At 38.0% G+C, this 18,374-nt stretch overlaps 1 protein-coding gene across 1 annotated transcript in view; it reads left to right on the top strand.

The window, feature by feature from the left end:
- The window catches only part of CACNA1C (calcium voltage-gated channel subunit alpha1 C), a gene marked incomplete at both ends in the record, with an annotated part of 472,734 nt that overhangs the window by 61,881 nt on the left and 392,479 nt on the right, over nucleotides 1–18,374 (top strand). Inside the window, 2 exons of the mRNA XM_084282170.1 lie at nucleotides 9,533–9,854; nucleotides 13,303–13,408. Coding sequence (XP_084138296.1) covers nucleotides 9,533–9,854; nucleotides 13,303–13,408 — 428 coding nt within the window. The remainder of the gene's footprint in view (nucleotides 1–9,532; nucleotides 9,855–13,302; nucleotides 13,409–18,374) is intronic.

Raw genomic sequence — 18,374 nt, 5'->3', positions numbered from 1 at the left:
GCTAGATGGATTTTTATGAGTGCTAAAAGTTTTCAAACTTGTGGTTTTCTAGATTATTCTGAGCAAAATTTGACAAGGTGTCTCTTTAGTGAAGAAAGAAAAAGAGACTGTTGCTTTGGTTTTCTTTCAGAACAGAAAGATAAAACTAGAGAATTAAAGGAAGGGACACTTGTGTGGTGAAATCAGATGATAGCTTGTTATTGTCCTGATAGTTAGCAGGGGGGATGAGGGGGATTCTATTATTTGTTATAGTTGACTGAGCTGTTAAAACAAATAAGCAAAAAAAAAAAAATTGTCAGTAAAAAACAAACAAAAATTTTTACAACAAGTACAGGATCATGTCTCATTTCAGGAAAAAAAAAAGAAAACAAAAACACACAAAAGCAAGCAAACAAACAAAAAAGGGTTAAGTTGGACATTAGGAAGGATTTCTTCACAGAGAGGGTGGATGGTCAGGCAGGCATTGGAATGGGCTGCTCAGGGAAGTGGTGGGGTCCCCATCCCTGGAGGTATTTAAAGACATGTAGGCATGGCACTAACGGATGTAGTTTAGTGATGGGATTTGATGGGTCAGGTTGATGGTTGGACTTGATAATCTTGAAGGTGTTTTCCAACCTAATGATTGCTTTCTTTGAAGTAAGTAATGGAAGACTGGTGATGGTTCTGCCTACTTCATGTTTGAACATCCTACCATGGGGTTTTGAGCTCATGTGTATTAAAGCCGAATATTCATATTCATATGAATATTAAAGCGGCTGACTATGAGCCAGCAGTGTGCTCAGGTGGCCAAGAAGGCCAACAGCATCCTGGCTTGCATAAGAAACAGTGTGGCCAGCAGGGCTAAGGAGGTGATCGTCCCCCTGTACTCGGCTCTCGTGAGGCCCCACCTCGAGTACTGTGTTCAGTTTTGGGCCCCTTGCTACAAGAAGGACATGGAGGTGCTTGAGCGGGTGCAGAGAAGGGTGACGAAGCTGGTGAGGGGCCTGGAGAACAAGTCCTACGAGGAGCGGCTGAGGGAGCTGGGCTTGTTCAGCCTGGAGAAGAGGAGGCTCAGGGGCGACCTTATTGCTCTTTACAGATACCTTAAAGGAGGCTGTAGCGAGGTGGGGGTTGGTCTGTTCTCCCACGTGCCTGGTGACAGGACGAGGGGGAATGGGCTTAAGTTGCGCCAGGGGAGGTTTAGGTTGGATCTTAGGAAGAACTTCTTTACCGCAAGGGTTGTTAGACATTGGAACAGGCTGCCCAGGGAAGTGGTGGAGTCACCATCCCTGGAGGTCTTTAAAAGACGTTTAGATGTAGAGCTTAGGGATATGGTTTAGTGGGGACTGTTAGTGTTAGGTCAGAGGTTGGACTCGATGATCTTGAGGTCTCTTCCAACCTAGAAATTCTGTGATTCTGTGAAAGGCTCACTTTTCAAATGAAGCATACTGACTGCGTGGGCCACTCCATGACAGAGGCTTGCTGAGATTACAGTGGCCACCACTGCCCTGGGCCCTATAAAACAGGCCCCCTGCAGCCAGCCCACCATTCTCTGAGCATCTTGGCCCTCTGACTGCCAGCTTGTGTGGCAGGAAGGAGACTAGAAGAGCAAGGCGAGCTGCAGGCCTCCTTGGTGTGCAAGGACAGCCATGCAGTCCAGTGAAGCACCAAGAAGGAATGCACCTGACCAGAAGGAGAGGTGTCATGGGCGGAGGGATAGCACCAGCGGCACAAGAGACTCCAGTGCCCAAAGGACCTCTAGCGCCCAGCCCACAGACAGATACAGGCAGTATCATTGGCACCGCAACGATGCGGGGAACAGGCTGGCTCCTCAAACACCCAGCGACAGGGGGCATGGGCCTTCCCATAGGAGCACCATATGAGCATTTAGATATTAGAAAAAACTTATTTACTGAAAGGGTTGTTAGGCATTGGAATGGGCTGTCCAGGGAAGTGGTTGAGTCACCATCCCTGGAAGTCTTCAAAAGATGTTTAGATGTAGAGCTTAGTGATATGGTTTAGTGGAGGACTTGTTAGTGTTAGGTCAGAGGCTGGACTAGGTGATCTTGGAGGTCTCTTCCAACCTAGGTGATTCTGTGACTGACAGACAATAAATATTATTTCAGGTCATTGTTCTGCTGAATAAATTACTGATTTTTTTATAGCAATAATTGTTCATTGTTTAATCATTAGGCATAGATTGCCTCTTTTAAATGTGGATAGAAGTTGTAATTAAAAACTAAAAATACACTGTTTTGTACTCGTGGAAAAAATACTATGGTTGTGCTGGAGTATGAAAGATCATATCCTTTAATTAACACTATTCTTGTTTCTGTGTTTTCTCCATCCTTTTCTTATCACAAGATGGCAAATTGTATCATACAGGGAAATGATACTGGAAGAGCCTTGCAAGTGTCTGATCAGTTTTACTAGGCATATATTTATCTTACAAGGCTGAGCTTGGCTCTCAAAATACTTCCATTCAAATCTGTTAGATTTTGTTCAAGTCTGTCCAGCCTCTTTCAGAGTGGTGGGTATTGTCCAGATAGCACAACTGGCTGCATAAAGGCCTGATGATTACAGTGGTGTCAAAGAATACTGTGCTCTGGGCTCTCCTGGGCCTCACCTGAGTTAATTATTTCCTAGTGCAAACAAGCTGTATACTAGAAGGAACAGTTGGGTCATTGTGCACACACATCTGCATTAGAGTAATCTTGGAGCTCACAGTGCTTGGAGGGCAAATCACAGAAATCTCTGTTCCAGTGCCCAGATCTTTTGCATGTCTAAGAGAGTGCATATGGAGGAAAGATCTTATCAGGAGGGCAGAGGGTTTCCAATAAACTCTAGTGAAACGAGGTATGTTCACATGGAAAAAATGTATATGGGGTGAACTTGGAGGGAAGAGTTGTCCTAAAATTAATCTGACATTGATAGAATTATTATTGCTTATTCCCAACCTGGGAATCCATTGTGCTGGATGTTTTACCAATGTAGAATAAACGTCTGTCCCTTTCTTAGAAAATTCATAATCTAAATAAAGTTGGCAAAGCTATAAAAATTTACCGTGCAGAATCCCCAGTAAATTTTCCAAGTGTAAATATTTAATCTAGAAGCATTCATTACTTGACGTGAAAGAAGCTTGTGCACTTGCTCTCTTCATTGAGATGGACTTGTTTTTTCACACTGCTGGTAGCTCACAGCATCTTTTTTACATTAATGGTGTGCAGCAAAAAGAAAGCTCAGTTTGGAGGGGGGAGATAAAGGAAAACAAAGATCTAGTTGCAAATGAAGTATGGTTCTTGAATAAGATCTTTTGTTTAGATTTTAAAAAATGTTTAGTCTCAAATACAGTGAATGAACTGTCTTAAATCATGTATCCTTTGTGTGTGTTCTGAAACTCCAAAACAATTTACAGCAAAAATTCTTTAACTCTCTTATCTGGGCTAACTACTACACGCAGAATTTTAGTCTGACATGATGTTTAAAAGTGTATGTATATATTATAAAGTCTGTTGTAGGAAGAGCCATAGTTAAAATTGCAATTCAGCTTTTACTGTATTTGCTATTGCTACTTGAAAATTACTTCCAAAGGTGTTCTCTCTCTCTCTCTCTCTCTCTCTCTCTCTCTCTTTTTGTTCTTCCAGTGGCAAAGAAGGCAAAATATCCAGATCATCCTTTAGGAGCATTGAATTGTGTGTGTGTGTGTCTTCTTGCATCAACGAGTTGAAATTTTAAGGAAAGTCAATAGACAGTTTAATGATTTAATTTTCTGGAAAAGGCTATTTTTTCATACAAATAAGTTGGGTTTCACTCTAGGATTTTAAGCTTTATGTATGGCTAGTTATTGTCCTGATATGCTGAAAGAATTTTAGAAAAATATGTTTGCAGAGTGTGGTCTTAAAACCAAAGAAATGAAGTTCCAGGGTTCTACCTCTAAATTTCTGTGCAAAGGCCCTTCTTCAGTCAAATTTGTGTAAGTCTAACAGGAAAAATGACTACTCACTACAAATCTTGACTCATGTATGTGATGCCAGAGGAATGGCTGGCCTGGTTTAAAAGACCTAGAGTGTGGGAGGTACTACCAGCAATCCAGGAGATCATACACAGACGGTATTGTTACTATTGTTAGTAATTTTTTTCCTAATGTATATTCTTATTTATTTTTTTTTCTCATTGTAAAAGCCATTGCTTCTTAAGCAAGAAAACTCACTGTGAGTATAGTGATAGATTATTCTCCTTCTGTTTTTTGAAACAACATATATATGCTTTTAAAAGTATTTTCATACCTATGTGTATTATATATAATATTTAACTTACCAGGTCCTCTTCTCCATCAGTCCAAGTTCTGGCATTCTCATTTCTGTCACTTTGCCTTAGAGTTCATATTTTGGTTGATCTTTGGTTGATCTCATTGCTCTCTTCTAGACAGCCTGAACTGAGTCACATCCTTCCTGAAGTGTAGAACCTGAAGCTGCCCACCAAATTTCAGCTGATGCCCTGCCAATGCTGAGCATAGGAAGAGAAGGATCACTTGTGTTGCATAGATTGTATACCTGCTTATATGTACTACGCTGAGATGTTTGCATTTTGTGGTGGGAAAGCAGTATGACAGTATCAACTCCTGTTCTGTTGGGCAACCGCTATAACCCCCAAGGCCCTTCTGAAAGTAATTTGGGTAGATGATTCATTTCACTTAAATGCACTAAGTTTTTCCCTGCTGAACTCTATGCTATTTTTAAGACTCTCCAATTCATGAAGCTTATTTTGAATTCAAATTCTGTCCTTCTGTGTATTTGCTGTACCTCCCAGCTTCACAGTTACATACACATTTAATAACACTATTCACTATTTCATCATCCAGATCATTAATGAAGACATTGAACAGGATTAGATCCAGGGCAGGCATTTGCGTATCTCCATATGACATCCTCTAAATTAGACTATGTACCATTCGTAACTGTTCTCAGGAACCCACTGTATGGTCATTGTACTTGTACTGTAGCATTTCTTTTTTTCTTATTCATATGTTCCTAGCATCCTTGTTAAATTGTTATACAAGAGCTTATGAAAGTATTAATTAAGTCATGAGATGTGGCAACTGCTGCTTCTGTCATGCCCGTGAATTCTGTTGCACTGTTGTGGAAGGAGTTAGTTTCCTTTTATGCAATGTGAAAATTAATGTGTATTCATGATGTGTATTCATGACAGATGCATGTCTGCTGTTATTTTTTATTATTTTTTTTTTTTCCTTGTCCTTCAGGAACTTGCTAACAATTTTTACTTATTCTGTATTATTTATTTCTGGATACCGAAGCTCAACTGAATATACACTTCTGCTCCTTCCCCACTTTTTTTTTTTCAAATCGGGTTGACGTTTACCATTTCTCAGATCTCTCCTGTACTCTGAGATGAAAACTGCAGCTAACAGCTTTGAGATTATTTCAGAAATCTTCTTAAATATTTTAGGATGCTGTACCTAATGTACAGGCTTTCAGCTAGCATCCTACTTATCTAAGCACTTTCTAAACTTATTCTTTCCCTTTACAGTTGGAAATTATACCTGTTTCATTTTGAAAATTATTGTGCTAGTCACCAGCACTTGAACAGTCGTTTTTTTTTTTCTTTAGTGAAAATTGATGCAAAAAGGACATATAACACTTAAGCCTTATTGACATCATCTCTTGAATGCTCTCTGTCTCCATTGGTTAATGGATCAATGTTTTCCATGTTCTTTGAATTATTAACAGACGATAACATATGGTAGTTTTGTTTTTCATGTTCCTTGTTCGGCACCTCTTACCTCAGTCTCGTAAACATTTTCCCTGTGTGCTTGAGTTCGCCTTACATGATCTTTGTAGTGTTACCAGTTTCCTAATTCGTGTATGATTGTTCTTGGTGTTCAGCTAAGGTATTGATTTAACCAATTTTTTATTTTACTGTACTCATTTTCCCTCTGCTTTGTGGAAAAACACAATTGTGCAACATCATTGTTTCGAGGTTTGCATTTTTAGGATTGTGCTGTTTCTAGCGATGGAGGGACAGGGGAAAAACAGCGAAGCCCCACACTGGCACTGCTGTATTTTCTTTTGAAGAATTAATCTAAGCACAAGTTTATCTATAATAAATTTGTGGCTAAATAGATAAATTCAACAAATTTACAAGTTGCAATTCCATCATGCCGTTAACTTTACCACTTCTCATTCAGAATGGTCACTGCTTAGATTTTTTATTTCTTTAAATGCTGCTGTTAATTAATAGGTGGCATGACAGATGTACATTACTAGAATGCAAATGGCACTTAAACGCTTTAATGGTCATCACTATGCACCCTTTTGATTATTTAGTTGTAGGCTTACAGTGTCAGGCATTTTGTGGAACATGGTTCATTTCTTGTTGTATGGCAACCTTATCTGTTGTTTTTCTGACTTAATTCTGATTTTGAATGCTGTATTTCTGTTACTTTGACATTTGAAATGGTTCTAAGTCTTTGCAGAAATTCAAGTCTATACCAAAGACCTTGGAATCTAATTTGTTCATTTATGTGGACTTTTCTGTTTAATTAATATTCAAACATTTAAATTCATGATCCATAACAGAAATACATGAGAGGGAAGAGTTTTGTGCACCAGCTGGACACAGTCAACAGCACAAATCCTTGCTAAAGGGTGCTAGGGATTAGTGAGGTGGTGATGTTGCATATCCCAGTGCTTAGTGAGTTACTCCATTTGGATGGGGGTTGAATCTCCACTTCCCATTTCTGGTCAACTTCCAGCTTCATAACTGCATAAATAAATGTGATTAAAGTGATTTAGGTATACTGAAACTTTATTTGTTGTGGAGAAGCAGAATGAAGTATCTTAACTGCTACATTGCAAAATGAAAATAGCAGTTCCAGTAAGTGCAGCTCTCAAGTTACAGCTGCACTACAGTTTTGTGGTGTTTTCTCCCTGCAAGTTTGGCTATGCTGTCCTTGAAAATATTTTGCTCAGTTCTTCAATGTACTTTCTGTGGAGCTGTGTGAGCTTCACTCTTTTTAATTTAATCCATTTCTCTAAACTGCCTGTAGATCAAGTCATTTGTCACTGCCGTTAGTTATTTAGTACAGATAGTCTGTAGCCTCTGAGCTTCATAAAACAGACAGATCTTTATCAGTAATCAATATTTATAATATTTGTTGATATAAATCTGTCATTACTGGCTCATCTTTTGAAGTTAATTTGAGATAAAGCACTTTATTAGGGGACTAGTGACTGTGGTAGAAGCAAAAGTAACGAAACCACCAGAAGCTGTATACTTGACTTTGCTGGCACATCAAAGTCAAAATGCATAGACCTGTATCCTCATGTGAAACCTAACTAATAAGCAATAGTAATGGAGAAGCTTAACACGTTCCCAACTTGCAAAAACCTCTTCATTAAGATACAGCAGCTGTTTATTTTCAGGACCACATGGTCTAGTCAGCATGATAAGAACACAGTGACTATGGATCAGCAAGCTTACTTCTACTGGAAAATACAGGCATCTTTCTTATCTGCTCTAATGGGTTAGTATTAAAGAAGAGCCGGAGTTGGGAGAATAATTAGAGTAATTTTCCATTTATTTCTTCCCAGCCTGCCTCAGGCTAGGAAGGTCAAATGGATGCTAAAGAGGAAAACTGCATCTGGAACTAGTCTGGAAAAAAAATATGTATCCTAGGAGCAGTGCTCTGTACAATTTGCTTAGTCTTAGAAAACTAACTAAGTTTGTCTGCCAGTTGATTGCCTGCTTCATCTAAGAAATCTGCTTAGTCCGTGTGATTCTTAAAGCTATTTTTCTTCAGTTTCAAAATCTGAGAAATTTTGAATTAACTATTTCCCATTTCTTGCTTCTTTCAGCTTTCTCTTTCACATATCAGTCATATTATTCACCAGCTTCCTTTGGCTGGTTTGCAGCTAGGAGGCTTTTCGGTGACAGAGACAAGCTCTCGATTTTCCCACTATGCAGTGAAACTTTGACAGCCTGCAAATCTCAAGGCAGTGCCTGACATAAAATAACATCTGACCCTATCATTTCCTTCCTTGCAATTCAGTGACATGAACTTCAAGATCTTGCATGCTTTCTGGATAGGGAAATCTCTTGTAGCACTGTGGTTGTCAATCTATTTATATTTATCTTACCTGCTTTAATTCATTTCTAATGCAGTCATTGCTGTGATTTCTTGGCATTGCACATCTAGCTATAAAATATTCTTCTTGGGTAATTATTTTATTTCAAAACCTTGAAGCGTTGTGCTTGTTCCCCTGGTTTTGATCATCTTTCATCCAAGAGTTTAAGGAAAGCAGATAGTCATGTATTCATCTGTTTGCTTTGTCCAGTGGTCTATAGGACCCTGTCTGATCTATCTGATGGCACCATGTTTCTACATTAATCTAAAGTCAAACACAGTCAACAGTAGACTTTGAATTGCTTTGAAAGAAAAGGTGATCTAACTCCTTCCCTGGCTTTCTACTATTCATCCTGTCCACGTGCACTTTTCTGAAGTGTAGTCTCTTCTGATCAGAGGCAAGGGAAACATTCTCATTGAAGAGGCACAGGTGGCTTAATAACTGTCTTTACTGAAATAATGGAATAATTGCTGTAGCTTGAGAAGGTGCTTTTAATTTATTGCACTGTTAAGGCCTTCGACGTATCATACACATCAGCTGACATATATATTCTGTTATTAATATTGAGAGAAAGCATATGATTTTTCAGTTTCAGCCAAAAGAGGTGCAATACATGGGGCTGCCAGGTCACAGCGTAAGAATGACAAGAGTCAATACATGCTTTTGAAGTGAGTGCTACTCTATTGATTTTTCAATAGTCTAGCTATCTTAAAATCAGTTTTCAGGATAAGGAATCAGTTCCAGTCTTTAAACGTATGTTGGTTGGTCTAAGCTATATGTACAGCATCCTTTTAGGACCTAGAAGCTGTGAACTCTGCCTTTATGTTTCAGTTACTGCTTCAGTGTTCCTTCTAGTCAGGCTTATACATATGCACTGTTTGCAGAGACAATTTCATTGTTGAAATTTCACTTTATCTTAAAGTAATATTGAAAACATAATGTTTTTCATGATAGATTTGAGAGTATCATTTGGCTTCTTTGCCACATACCAAATAGCAGAGTGTTCAATGCCTGCGTGGTAGTGATGAGAACTAGCCTCACCTTTTGAGCTTTCAAACAATCTAACTTGCAGAAAGTATGGTTAAAAAATGAAAAGAGAGATGATTTCTTTTCTGTTGGAGCTCTGGAGGGTGTATTGATTGGAGGCACTTGAATAGCAGTGCCCATTGGGTCTTGTTGGGAGACTTGCGAGATGAATGACTACACAGTAGTAGCTCTTTAAAATGGGGAGCTTGAATTGGAGGAGCGAGCTCCTAGTAAGCAGATAACCCACACTTATCCTTAACCTCAGAGTTTGATTTTACTGGTACTTATGATTTAAAAAACAAAACAAACAAAAAAGCACCTTTATCTTTTCTGTGGTTTAAAAAAAAAAATCATCACAATTTTTTTCTCCTCTCCTTTCACAGGTTCCAACTATGGGAGTCCCCGTCCAGCTCATGCCAACATGAATGCCAATGCAGCTGCAGGGCTTGCCCCAGAGCATATCCCTACTCCAGGGGCAGCTCTGTCCTGGCAAGCTGCAATTGATGCTGCCAGGCAAGCCAAATTGATGGGTAGTGCTGGCAATGCAACAATATCCACAGCTAGCTCCACACAGAGAAAACGGCAGCAGTACGGGAAACAGAAAAAACAGGGTACCACCACAGCTACACGTCCTCCCCGGGCACTGCTGTGTTTAACACTGAAAAATCCCATCCGGAGGGCATGCATCAGCATCGTCGAATGGAAATATCCTTTTTGATGTTCTTGTTTGGAAAAACAGCAACTTGTTAGCGTGTGTCAGGTGCTACTCATAAGTATGAGGAAATCAATACATTAAGTGGAAAGGCACCACTGGGAATGTAAGGTATATGAGTAGTATCTGATATTTTAACTGAGATTATTTATGCTGGGGAAAAAACATTTCGGACTGAAGCTGTAACCATACCCATGTGTATGAAACTGCCAGAAGCTTAAATGATAATGGTTAGGGGCTGAATTCTACTCTTCTAAAAACATGTGCCTGAAGCTTAAATCAGTGGGAGATATGTGAGGTATCTGAAGCCAGTTAAACTAGGAAGTAGGGAAGTAGAAAGTAGTGAAAAAGAAAAATAGCTAAAGTAATCCTGCCACATGCTCAAATGCAGTATGAGGCCAGATCTAGTAGGCTGATCAAGAGACAGACTGTCACAGATGATGGATGATAACCACTGACACAGAACTGCAGAAGGCAAGGGTCAGTGCTGCTTTCCTGGAAAGTCGATGAGAGTTTGGCTGTTGGCTTCATCGTGTGGAAGGAGCAAAGTCTTTTTAGTCAGCCAAGGCTGATCAACAAAAGCTGGAATTTGTATTTCACAGAAAATTCACAAACTGAAATAAAAATATACCTCCCCTGCCTCCCCAAAGAGAAACCAAGACTGACCCTGAACCGTAATCATCAGTAAATCACAAGCTAATGGGGTTCTTCAGTAAATGGAAAAGTATTGTTAGGGGTAGATAAGCACTTCAGGGAAAGGCTGTACAGAACTCAGCAGTAGTTAATATGTTAAAAAAATATATAAATACTAATTTAAAAAGTCATTTAAGACAATGTGATAATATTGTTCCTTTGGGGATCTGGTGGGACATTATAAAGATGTAAGCAGAATATGATCACATTAGGTCTCACTGACATGGATATCTTTTTTCAGAAGAACAACTTGTTAAAAATACTCTTGTCAATTGTTAGATATCCTTAAAGTTCCCGTCTGCCTATTGCTCTCTTCTGATGCTAATTTTTAATCCCCTTGATTAAGGTTGCTACCATTCATCCCTTTTGGCATAGCTCTCATACTTTAAGCATAAGATGATGGATGATGACTAACAGGATGAAGCTGAATATTGGGTTACTTGCCAGCACCCCATGTCTTTAAAGACAGTAACCATGTCTTTAGAGAAAGAGCGCAGTGACATTTGATAAATGAATAAGATCAGCAATGAACGATGGGAATGATGTGTTGTAAACCAGGATACAGCACTGCTGAGATCAAGAGGATGGACAAACAATGTGATTAAAGCAATCCAAAGATGCTGACGCTTGCATTTTTTTGTTTGTTTGGTTTTAGGTGAGTTGGTGGAAATATTTTTTCATCAGAACCTCTCATTGGATGTACAGTATTTATAAACATGAAACACTTCAATGACAAATAAAAATATCAAAGGGCTGTGATAAGATTTAATTTTATTCTGTACACAGACTTTTCCTAATTGCTGAAAATTACTGAGAAAAACTTAGCTTAATTTTCTGAACCTCTGAAATCTAAGCACAGTAGATATTAAATATCAAATGGCACTTCTATGGTGTTTCAGACCCAAACATTATAGTGTTAAGAGCCTGAAAGTACAATTGCATGTAAGAAAAAGTGAAATGAAGTAATTACACAGGTAAATCTTTGCAAAATATGTTTTTATTCTGCTGGATTTGCAGTGCACTTACAGTTTTTATATCACTGTATTTTTACAATGTATAATGAGACTAGAAATGAAAAAGAAACACAAATGCATAAACAGTAATAAGCTTATGGATAATATTCCTGTTAGGAGAAAAAAAATGTAGGCAAAAGGCAATTAAGAGAAAGAAAACCTATGGACATTGAGGTCTTTATGCAGTAAGTACTATGTATCGAACCTGAGGTACATGAGAAATCCCATTGATTTCACCTCTAATGTATCTACCCATATCTGCAGATCTCTGAGGTTGCCTGGAATTTCCCAAGACTGTCTGTGTAGTTGTCACATTATCCTTTTATTTGTTCTGGCTTCTTATTTGACTACAGGCCATAATTGCCACAATGACATATTGAATTAATCTCCTTCTAGAAAGGATCCTACTTGTTGTCTTTCTCCTTGTTATTGTATATCTCATAGAATTCATAGGCTTAAGCAGGGTAGTTCAGTAGGTTTTGGAAGCCTTTGGCTCTTCCACTTGTGAAATACAGAATGTATCTGAGCAGAGGTCAGGTGCCTGGGGTTTGTCTGTATCTTGCAGTTCAGGCTGCTGGACATCCTGATCTCCAGTTCATTCTTGCTAAAACCTGCTGAGAATGGTAGTCTGCTGACCAGAAGCATGCATACTCTGTTGACATTTGGCAACGCTGCAAAACCAGTCCCGTGGTAGATAAACTCATGCTCAAACACACTCTGTGTCATGGAGTGCACTACCTGGCTTTCTCCTTGTCCTCTCCTGCTTTTCATTCCCCTCCAGAGTACTGGTGAGTTATCCCAGAGCTAGCCTACAGGATATTCTTGCAGGCAAGTAAATATAGACAGACTGTAAATTTGGTCTCTAGTCTGACTGGAGATACTTCACAGCTACTAAGGTTAAGAAGTCCACACACACACAAAAAAAAAAAAAAAAATAAATAAAAATACAGTGCCAGCAAACTGAAGTCAGTACAAAAATGTCCTTTGATTTTTCCATAGACAGTGGGACAGCAGAGGTTGTACAGAGTTGGTTTGTTGCACATCCCAAATATTGTTTTTGATTTTCAGGGGTTGGTGTTTTTTTTTTTTTCCTCTCCTGAAGGAGGTTGATGACAGGATACAAACACAAGAAAAAGAAGTACTACCTCAAATAATTTAAGAAAAAAATAATAATATGTGGCTATGAACAATATAAGCACACTTTGGATAAAGCCCATTTTATCCCCTTAAGTTTTATTATTTAAATGTCTTCTAGCAGAATGTGTACATATATTTTTGGGCCCTTGCATTTAACTTTGAGATATGAGAGAGTATGAAAAAAGTGTAAGCTTCTATTAAAAATTACTTCAAGGTTTGAAAACGCAGAGGGAAAAGACACGGAGAAACTAATTGTAAGAGGACAGATGATGGTCCTTCCAGAACAGGCTTCTGTTATTAAAAATAGTACAGCCACACTTGAAGGAAAATAAGGAAAATGCTATCTAAATAAATAAAAGAAGAAAAAACTTTTAAGAAATCTGTGTTTACTCTGGCACGCGACTGGCCTACACTGCTTTTGACATATTAGGAAGATTCTTGGCTGGGAGCAACTAAAAGCACTTAAAAAGGCATATGTTTCTTTTCAGAATATAAGGGGCTTGGAATGTTTTCTTTAAACAGAATTCTTATAAGTCTTTTATTTTTTTTTTTATTTGTGTGCACATTTCAGAACAATTTCCTTAACTCCGTTCCTCAGACCATTTGAAATAATTATTTTACTGACTATTTTTGCCAATTGTGTGGCCTTAGCTATCTATATCCCCTTTCCAGAAGATGATTCCAATGCCACCAATTCCAATCTGGTAAGTCCTTGATGGTGTCTAATCTCATTACTTTGAAAGTCCTTTTTAGAAGTCACCAGAGAGACTGTTGAAGTTACAGAATGTAAATATATCCACCAAAGATGATAACATAATGAAGTAAAATTTGGTTTTGAGTGCTCAGTCTCCTCTATTCATGTGAGCACCTGTTTCAGTTGAGCTGGCTTTAGAAAAGATTGTTCCAAAAACCGCGCGGATGCTGTGCGTGATGTTTTGGCTAGCGAATTCCTGCATGCTGCAAAAGTGCTTGGTAAGTTTAAACTGCAGGTGTTTGTGGAAGAAATCCTTTAATTACAGATTATATCATGTTTTTGTTTTACAAAGTGCTGTTGTGAAATTGATACGGTTCTCCTGTCAGGTGATGCATGGGAGCACAGCCTGATGACTAATTTCTGGGAAGTGTGTTAATGCTTGCATTTCACACTGATACACGTCTTGTTGAATGTGTTTTCTTTCCCTCTTGTTGGGATAATATAGTTTTTCCTGTGTCACCACGGATGCTAATGCTGGCACTTTAGGATAGAGCATAGTATCTTTACCACAGATAAAGGAGGGGAGTGTTTGCTTTTGGCATAGTATGAAGTCATAGCAAATAATTCTGCTCAGTAAGGGCACAATGCAAAACAGTTCTGGAATGCTATTCACTGAATTAGCAGAAGACATTTTTCTTCCCCCAAAACACGTGGACAAATGTCCTACTTGCGCGGTTGGATCATAATGAAAACTTGCTCCCAGGGTTTAAGAGTTGGGATGCTATTTCCTGATTGAAAATGTACCTAGGCATTAGAATTTTTAGAGCAACAGAGAAGGGAGTAAGAGCCATACTTCCAATGTAGGGATAGTTGGGGTGGCTGACAGACATTATAATTGAAATGATCTATGCTGTTCTCTGTAAGAAAGTAATCTGATTATATATCTATTGAAGTTGCATAAAGGAAATTGCAAACTTCAGGACTTCTTTGGATCTTTTTTTTTTTTTTTTTTTTTTTTTTTTTTAACCTTAGTGTAGTGCTTTTCCACTGTAACTTTGTAAAGGTGTTTAAAAACAGAGGAGATAAGAATTGTTAACTTTTTAAATATTCTCTATATTTACATTTAATTTCACACCCATACTATCTTTTTTATAAAGAGAATTTGTGGTTTGTTGTTTCTTTTTTGCTGCCATCTCTTTGCTAGTTTGACACAGTGTTTAACAATGATGAACCATGGTGTGTATGTTTAGAACACCTCAGCATGGCATCTCTCAGAAATTAGTATATTTTAATAAAAACACAGTTTCATTTGATCCTCTGGCTATACGAAGATAATATGTTGATTGTTGCACATTCTGTCTTACAAGTTTGAAAGAGAAAAATGAAACAGAGTTGAAGTTTAGGGGAGCTCTAATTTGTCTTGAGTTTAATTGGGTGTGGGTATTACCTTATCTCAGTGACTGCTAACTAATACTAGGTTGGAAGTATGTTCAAATAACTTCATAATTGAATGAGTTATACTGAAACTTCTCTATTACTAAATAATATATGCAATTTGTGAGCTGAGTTGCTACTCTGAATCTGTTTTCCAAGGCATCTTTTGCATCTTTTATGTCATTTGGTCAATCCATCAAAACATCCATGTTAGTTGTGAGTTAGATTTAAAAACAAACAAAACCAAAACAGCTAAATTTACAATCTCAGGAGACTTTAGAAGTGTAATGGGTTTGAGGATGAGGAGGCATAGTTATCTTAGATATCTGTCTAGCTGTTTCATAGAAGTAAGAGGATAAGAAAGTGAAATGGGGGCTCTCTTCAGCTCCATTTTGTTCTTTGGATCTCAATGAAAAAGTGATTAAAAATGGTAATTGGGGTACTTAATATCAACTGGCCTAGGAGGGGTTTGCACTAGTGGAATTAAGACTGTTCTACATTATAGATCTATCCCTAGAGATCTGACTGCCCACTAGCCTTTGGTATTGTGATTTGAAAAAGGTGCAGATAACAAGATGTAACATGGTTTGTCCAGGACATTGAATTATGCTTCATGTTCCACTGAAGTCAATTCAGCATTATCTCCTGTTAGTCCCAGCCCTTATTTTATTTGATTTTTTCCTCAGGGTGTTATATGTATTGGCAGGTATATCCTGCTGTCAGGAAGTAAAGTTTTTGAGTATATCATTTACTGCATTACCAAACTGTTCACAGGATTGCATAGTGATCAGTGAGTAAAGTACTGAGCAATAGGGAGGGAAAGCAGAGGCAAGTGGATGTGACAAAGGTGTTGTTTTGTTGTTTCTTTTTTTTTATTATTAAAAAAGAAGTCTTGCAATGAAATGAAAGAATAGATGAAACTCAGACTGAAAGGAAAGCTATTTTAGATGGCAAGAACTGCAGAAGAGAGAGGTCTTACTCTGATGTAGCCAAACTACACGTGGAACAGACTAGAAGGAAGCTGGGGTTGATGATAATTTCTTAAAAAAGTTGGTGCTTTTACAAAAGTTGCATGACTATTTTTTTCTACCTGTGAGCATGTATTTTGCAATCAGATGTTATTTGGTATTTTGTAGCCATGAAGTCTAGAGCTCCAAAGGCTTTAATCTGAAACAGAAATGGAGTGTGTCTGCAATGCATGCATTTGAGTTAATAGTGTGCGCATGTGTGTCTTGTGCAGAAACATGAGTTTGACAGAACATATAGTGGCCCAGAAGAAACTTGCACTTGTGTAAGAACTTGTTTCACTTCCATTTTACAATTTAATTCTTAAGCAATAAAGCCACCACAGAAATTACCACATCCCTGGTTTCCTGAGCCATCCGTAACTTTCTGAGACACAGAGGAACCATCGACAGAAAATATATGCTAGATAGTAACTGTTTTAAGAGATATGAAGGTGACAGAACAACACTTTTCCAATAAAATGACACTTTTCACTTTGAGTCCAAAAGTTCCTCTTCTAAGGGTTCATCATAATTTTTCAAACAATGTTTTCTCTCAGGTCTGAGGTTTAAAAAAAAAGTCATTTTGAATAAGCTCATTGAGTAAAAGGTGGTCAGAGAAGAGAGATTCTGAACTGAATGGTTTGTTTTCTGTGTGTAAAAGGAGAAAAATTATAACAAAGTAAAGTTTTGATGAATAACTATAATCTTTGTCAGTTTCATGGATGTTATCAGCCATTGGTTCAATGGGGCATACTTATTGCTGTATGTCTTCCATAGGAGTCTCGAAGAGACATATACCTCATTCATGTGTACAAAAAAACCCAATAATATAGGTTCATAACTCCATTTGCATAAGCCTTGTCTTTAGATGCAAGACCTATTTGTTACTGTGCCATAGTTACTTACATAAACATTGGAACTAAATACCGAAGTTTCCAATAAATAATCCCTTGTCTTTTGTGTTAGTGAGGAATTGTGATTAACTGTAATGCATTAGAAGTTTAGGCCAAAAAACCACACACACACTGACTGTTCTTTTGCAATCTGACTTGCCATAAGAATTCCTATAAATTATCAAGCTGCTTATATCAAGTTTAGGGCTGGCAGTTTAGACTCTCATTTTCAAGATACACATATGTATGCTAAAACCCAGATTTTGCATTTTTGCGCTTACTGGAGTTATTTCTGCCACTTGCTTTAAGAAATATGTTACAATGATATCATGTAGTAATAACAAAAGCTTAAAATTGGCTTCAGAAGTTTTTGGTTTTACTTCTACAATGTGTTGTCTGGAAAACTATTAAACTTGCAGAAATGGAGGGGAGTCGTATTAGGTGCAATGTTGTTTTGGTATTACTGAACTCTGCTGAGGTTTTGCTTAAATTTTCAAGTAGCAAAAGCTCATGCATGACCCTGTGCAAAGAACAATTTTGTATTCTCTTGATGCAGTCAGAAAAATTGGAGCTAGTTGGAGGGGAATTGAAGCTAGCCTGCATGAGAGGCTGTAACAGATATGGAGGCTTTCTGCTTGTTATCCCTGCAATTATGCATTAGAACAGAGATAATGTACATTTAGGAATAAAACTATAGACTGCCTGAGATAGGAAGCTGAGAGGAAAATGCCTCTGTCACTTTACTGGCAATTGCAAATGGCACAAGCCTGGTCAATGTCACAGCATGGCGATAACATAATGAGGTTAAAACCAAGGTTTACAGCACGTTCCATGGAAGGCAATTCAGTCAGTTGTTTATACATTGGATAAATAACAGGAGAAAATTCCTTGTGTGGTTTTGATAGCTCTACTTTCCCTTATCCTTATTACAGGAAGGAAATCCTGTTGTACAATAGTTAAGTTTAAAAAAAGATCTGCATTTTTATGTCAGCTTATAATAGGATGTCACCTTCAGACTAATTTGTTAAACCCAAAATAGGACCTTGTGAAAGGGAAGATGGGATTTGTGCTTGTTTGTCAGCATTTGTGCCAGCAGGTGTTTGAGTGAATGCCTGCCTATGGAAAGGAACTTGCCTTTCAGGGAGCCATGGCTGCTTTGGTGACTATGGTAGTATCCAGTTGAGTGGGCGATTCCTGTACAAAAATAAAAAAAGTTTAAAATCTTTTTGGATTTGAAACAGACTGGCACAGTAGATGGGCATGTGGCTCTTGTATTTGTAGTTAATATAACAAACATAATGGCATAACAAACTTCATCATTTTCTGTATCGATGAGTTCTGAAGTCAGCATATGGAGCGGTTTGCTTGTAACCATTTCTCTTATGCAAAATCAGAAAGTGTTAGACAGCAAAATGGAGGTGAGGGGTCAAGAAAAGAAGGGATGTTTTATCTGGATAAAGATAAGGAAGAATACTATTCAAAAGCTTTTGGTTCTCTTCTGTCATTGCTATAATCTTCCTCTGTGACAGTTCCCAACCAGTAAGTGATAGTAATATATAGTATAGTAATAGTATAGGACTGTAGAGTAATAAAAAGTATAGTACTGTACAGTAATGAGATACGTTCACATTAGACGTGAGGT

Source organism: Netta rufina (assembly GCF_964035555.1).
Source record: "Netta rufina genome assembly, chromosome: 1".
NCBI classification, from domain to species: domain Eukaryota; kingdom Metazoa; phylum Chordata; class Aves; order Anseriformes; family Anatidae; genus Netta; species Netta rufina.
This window is presented reverse-complemented; position numbering and strand designations above follow the sequence as displayed.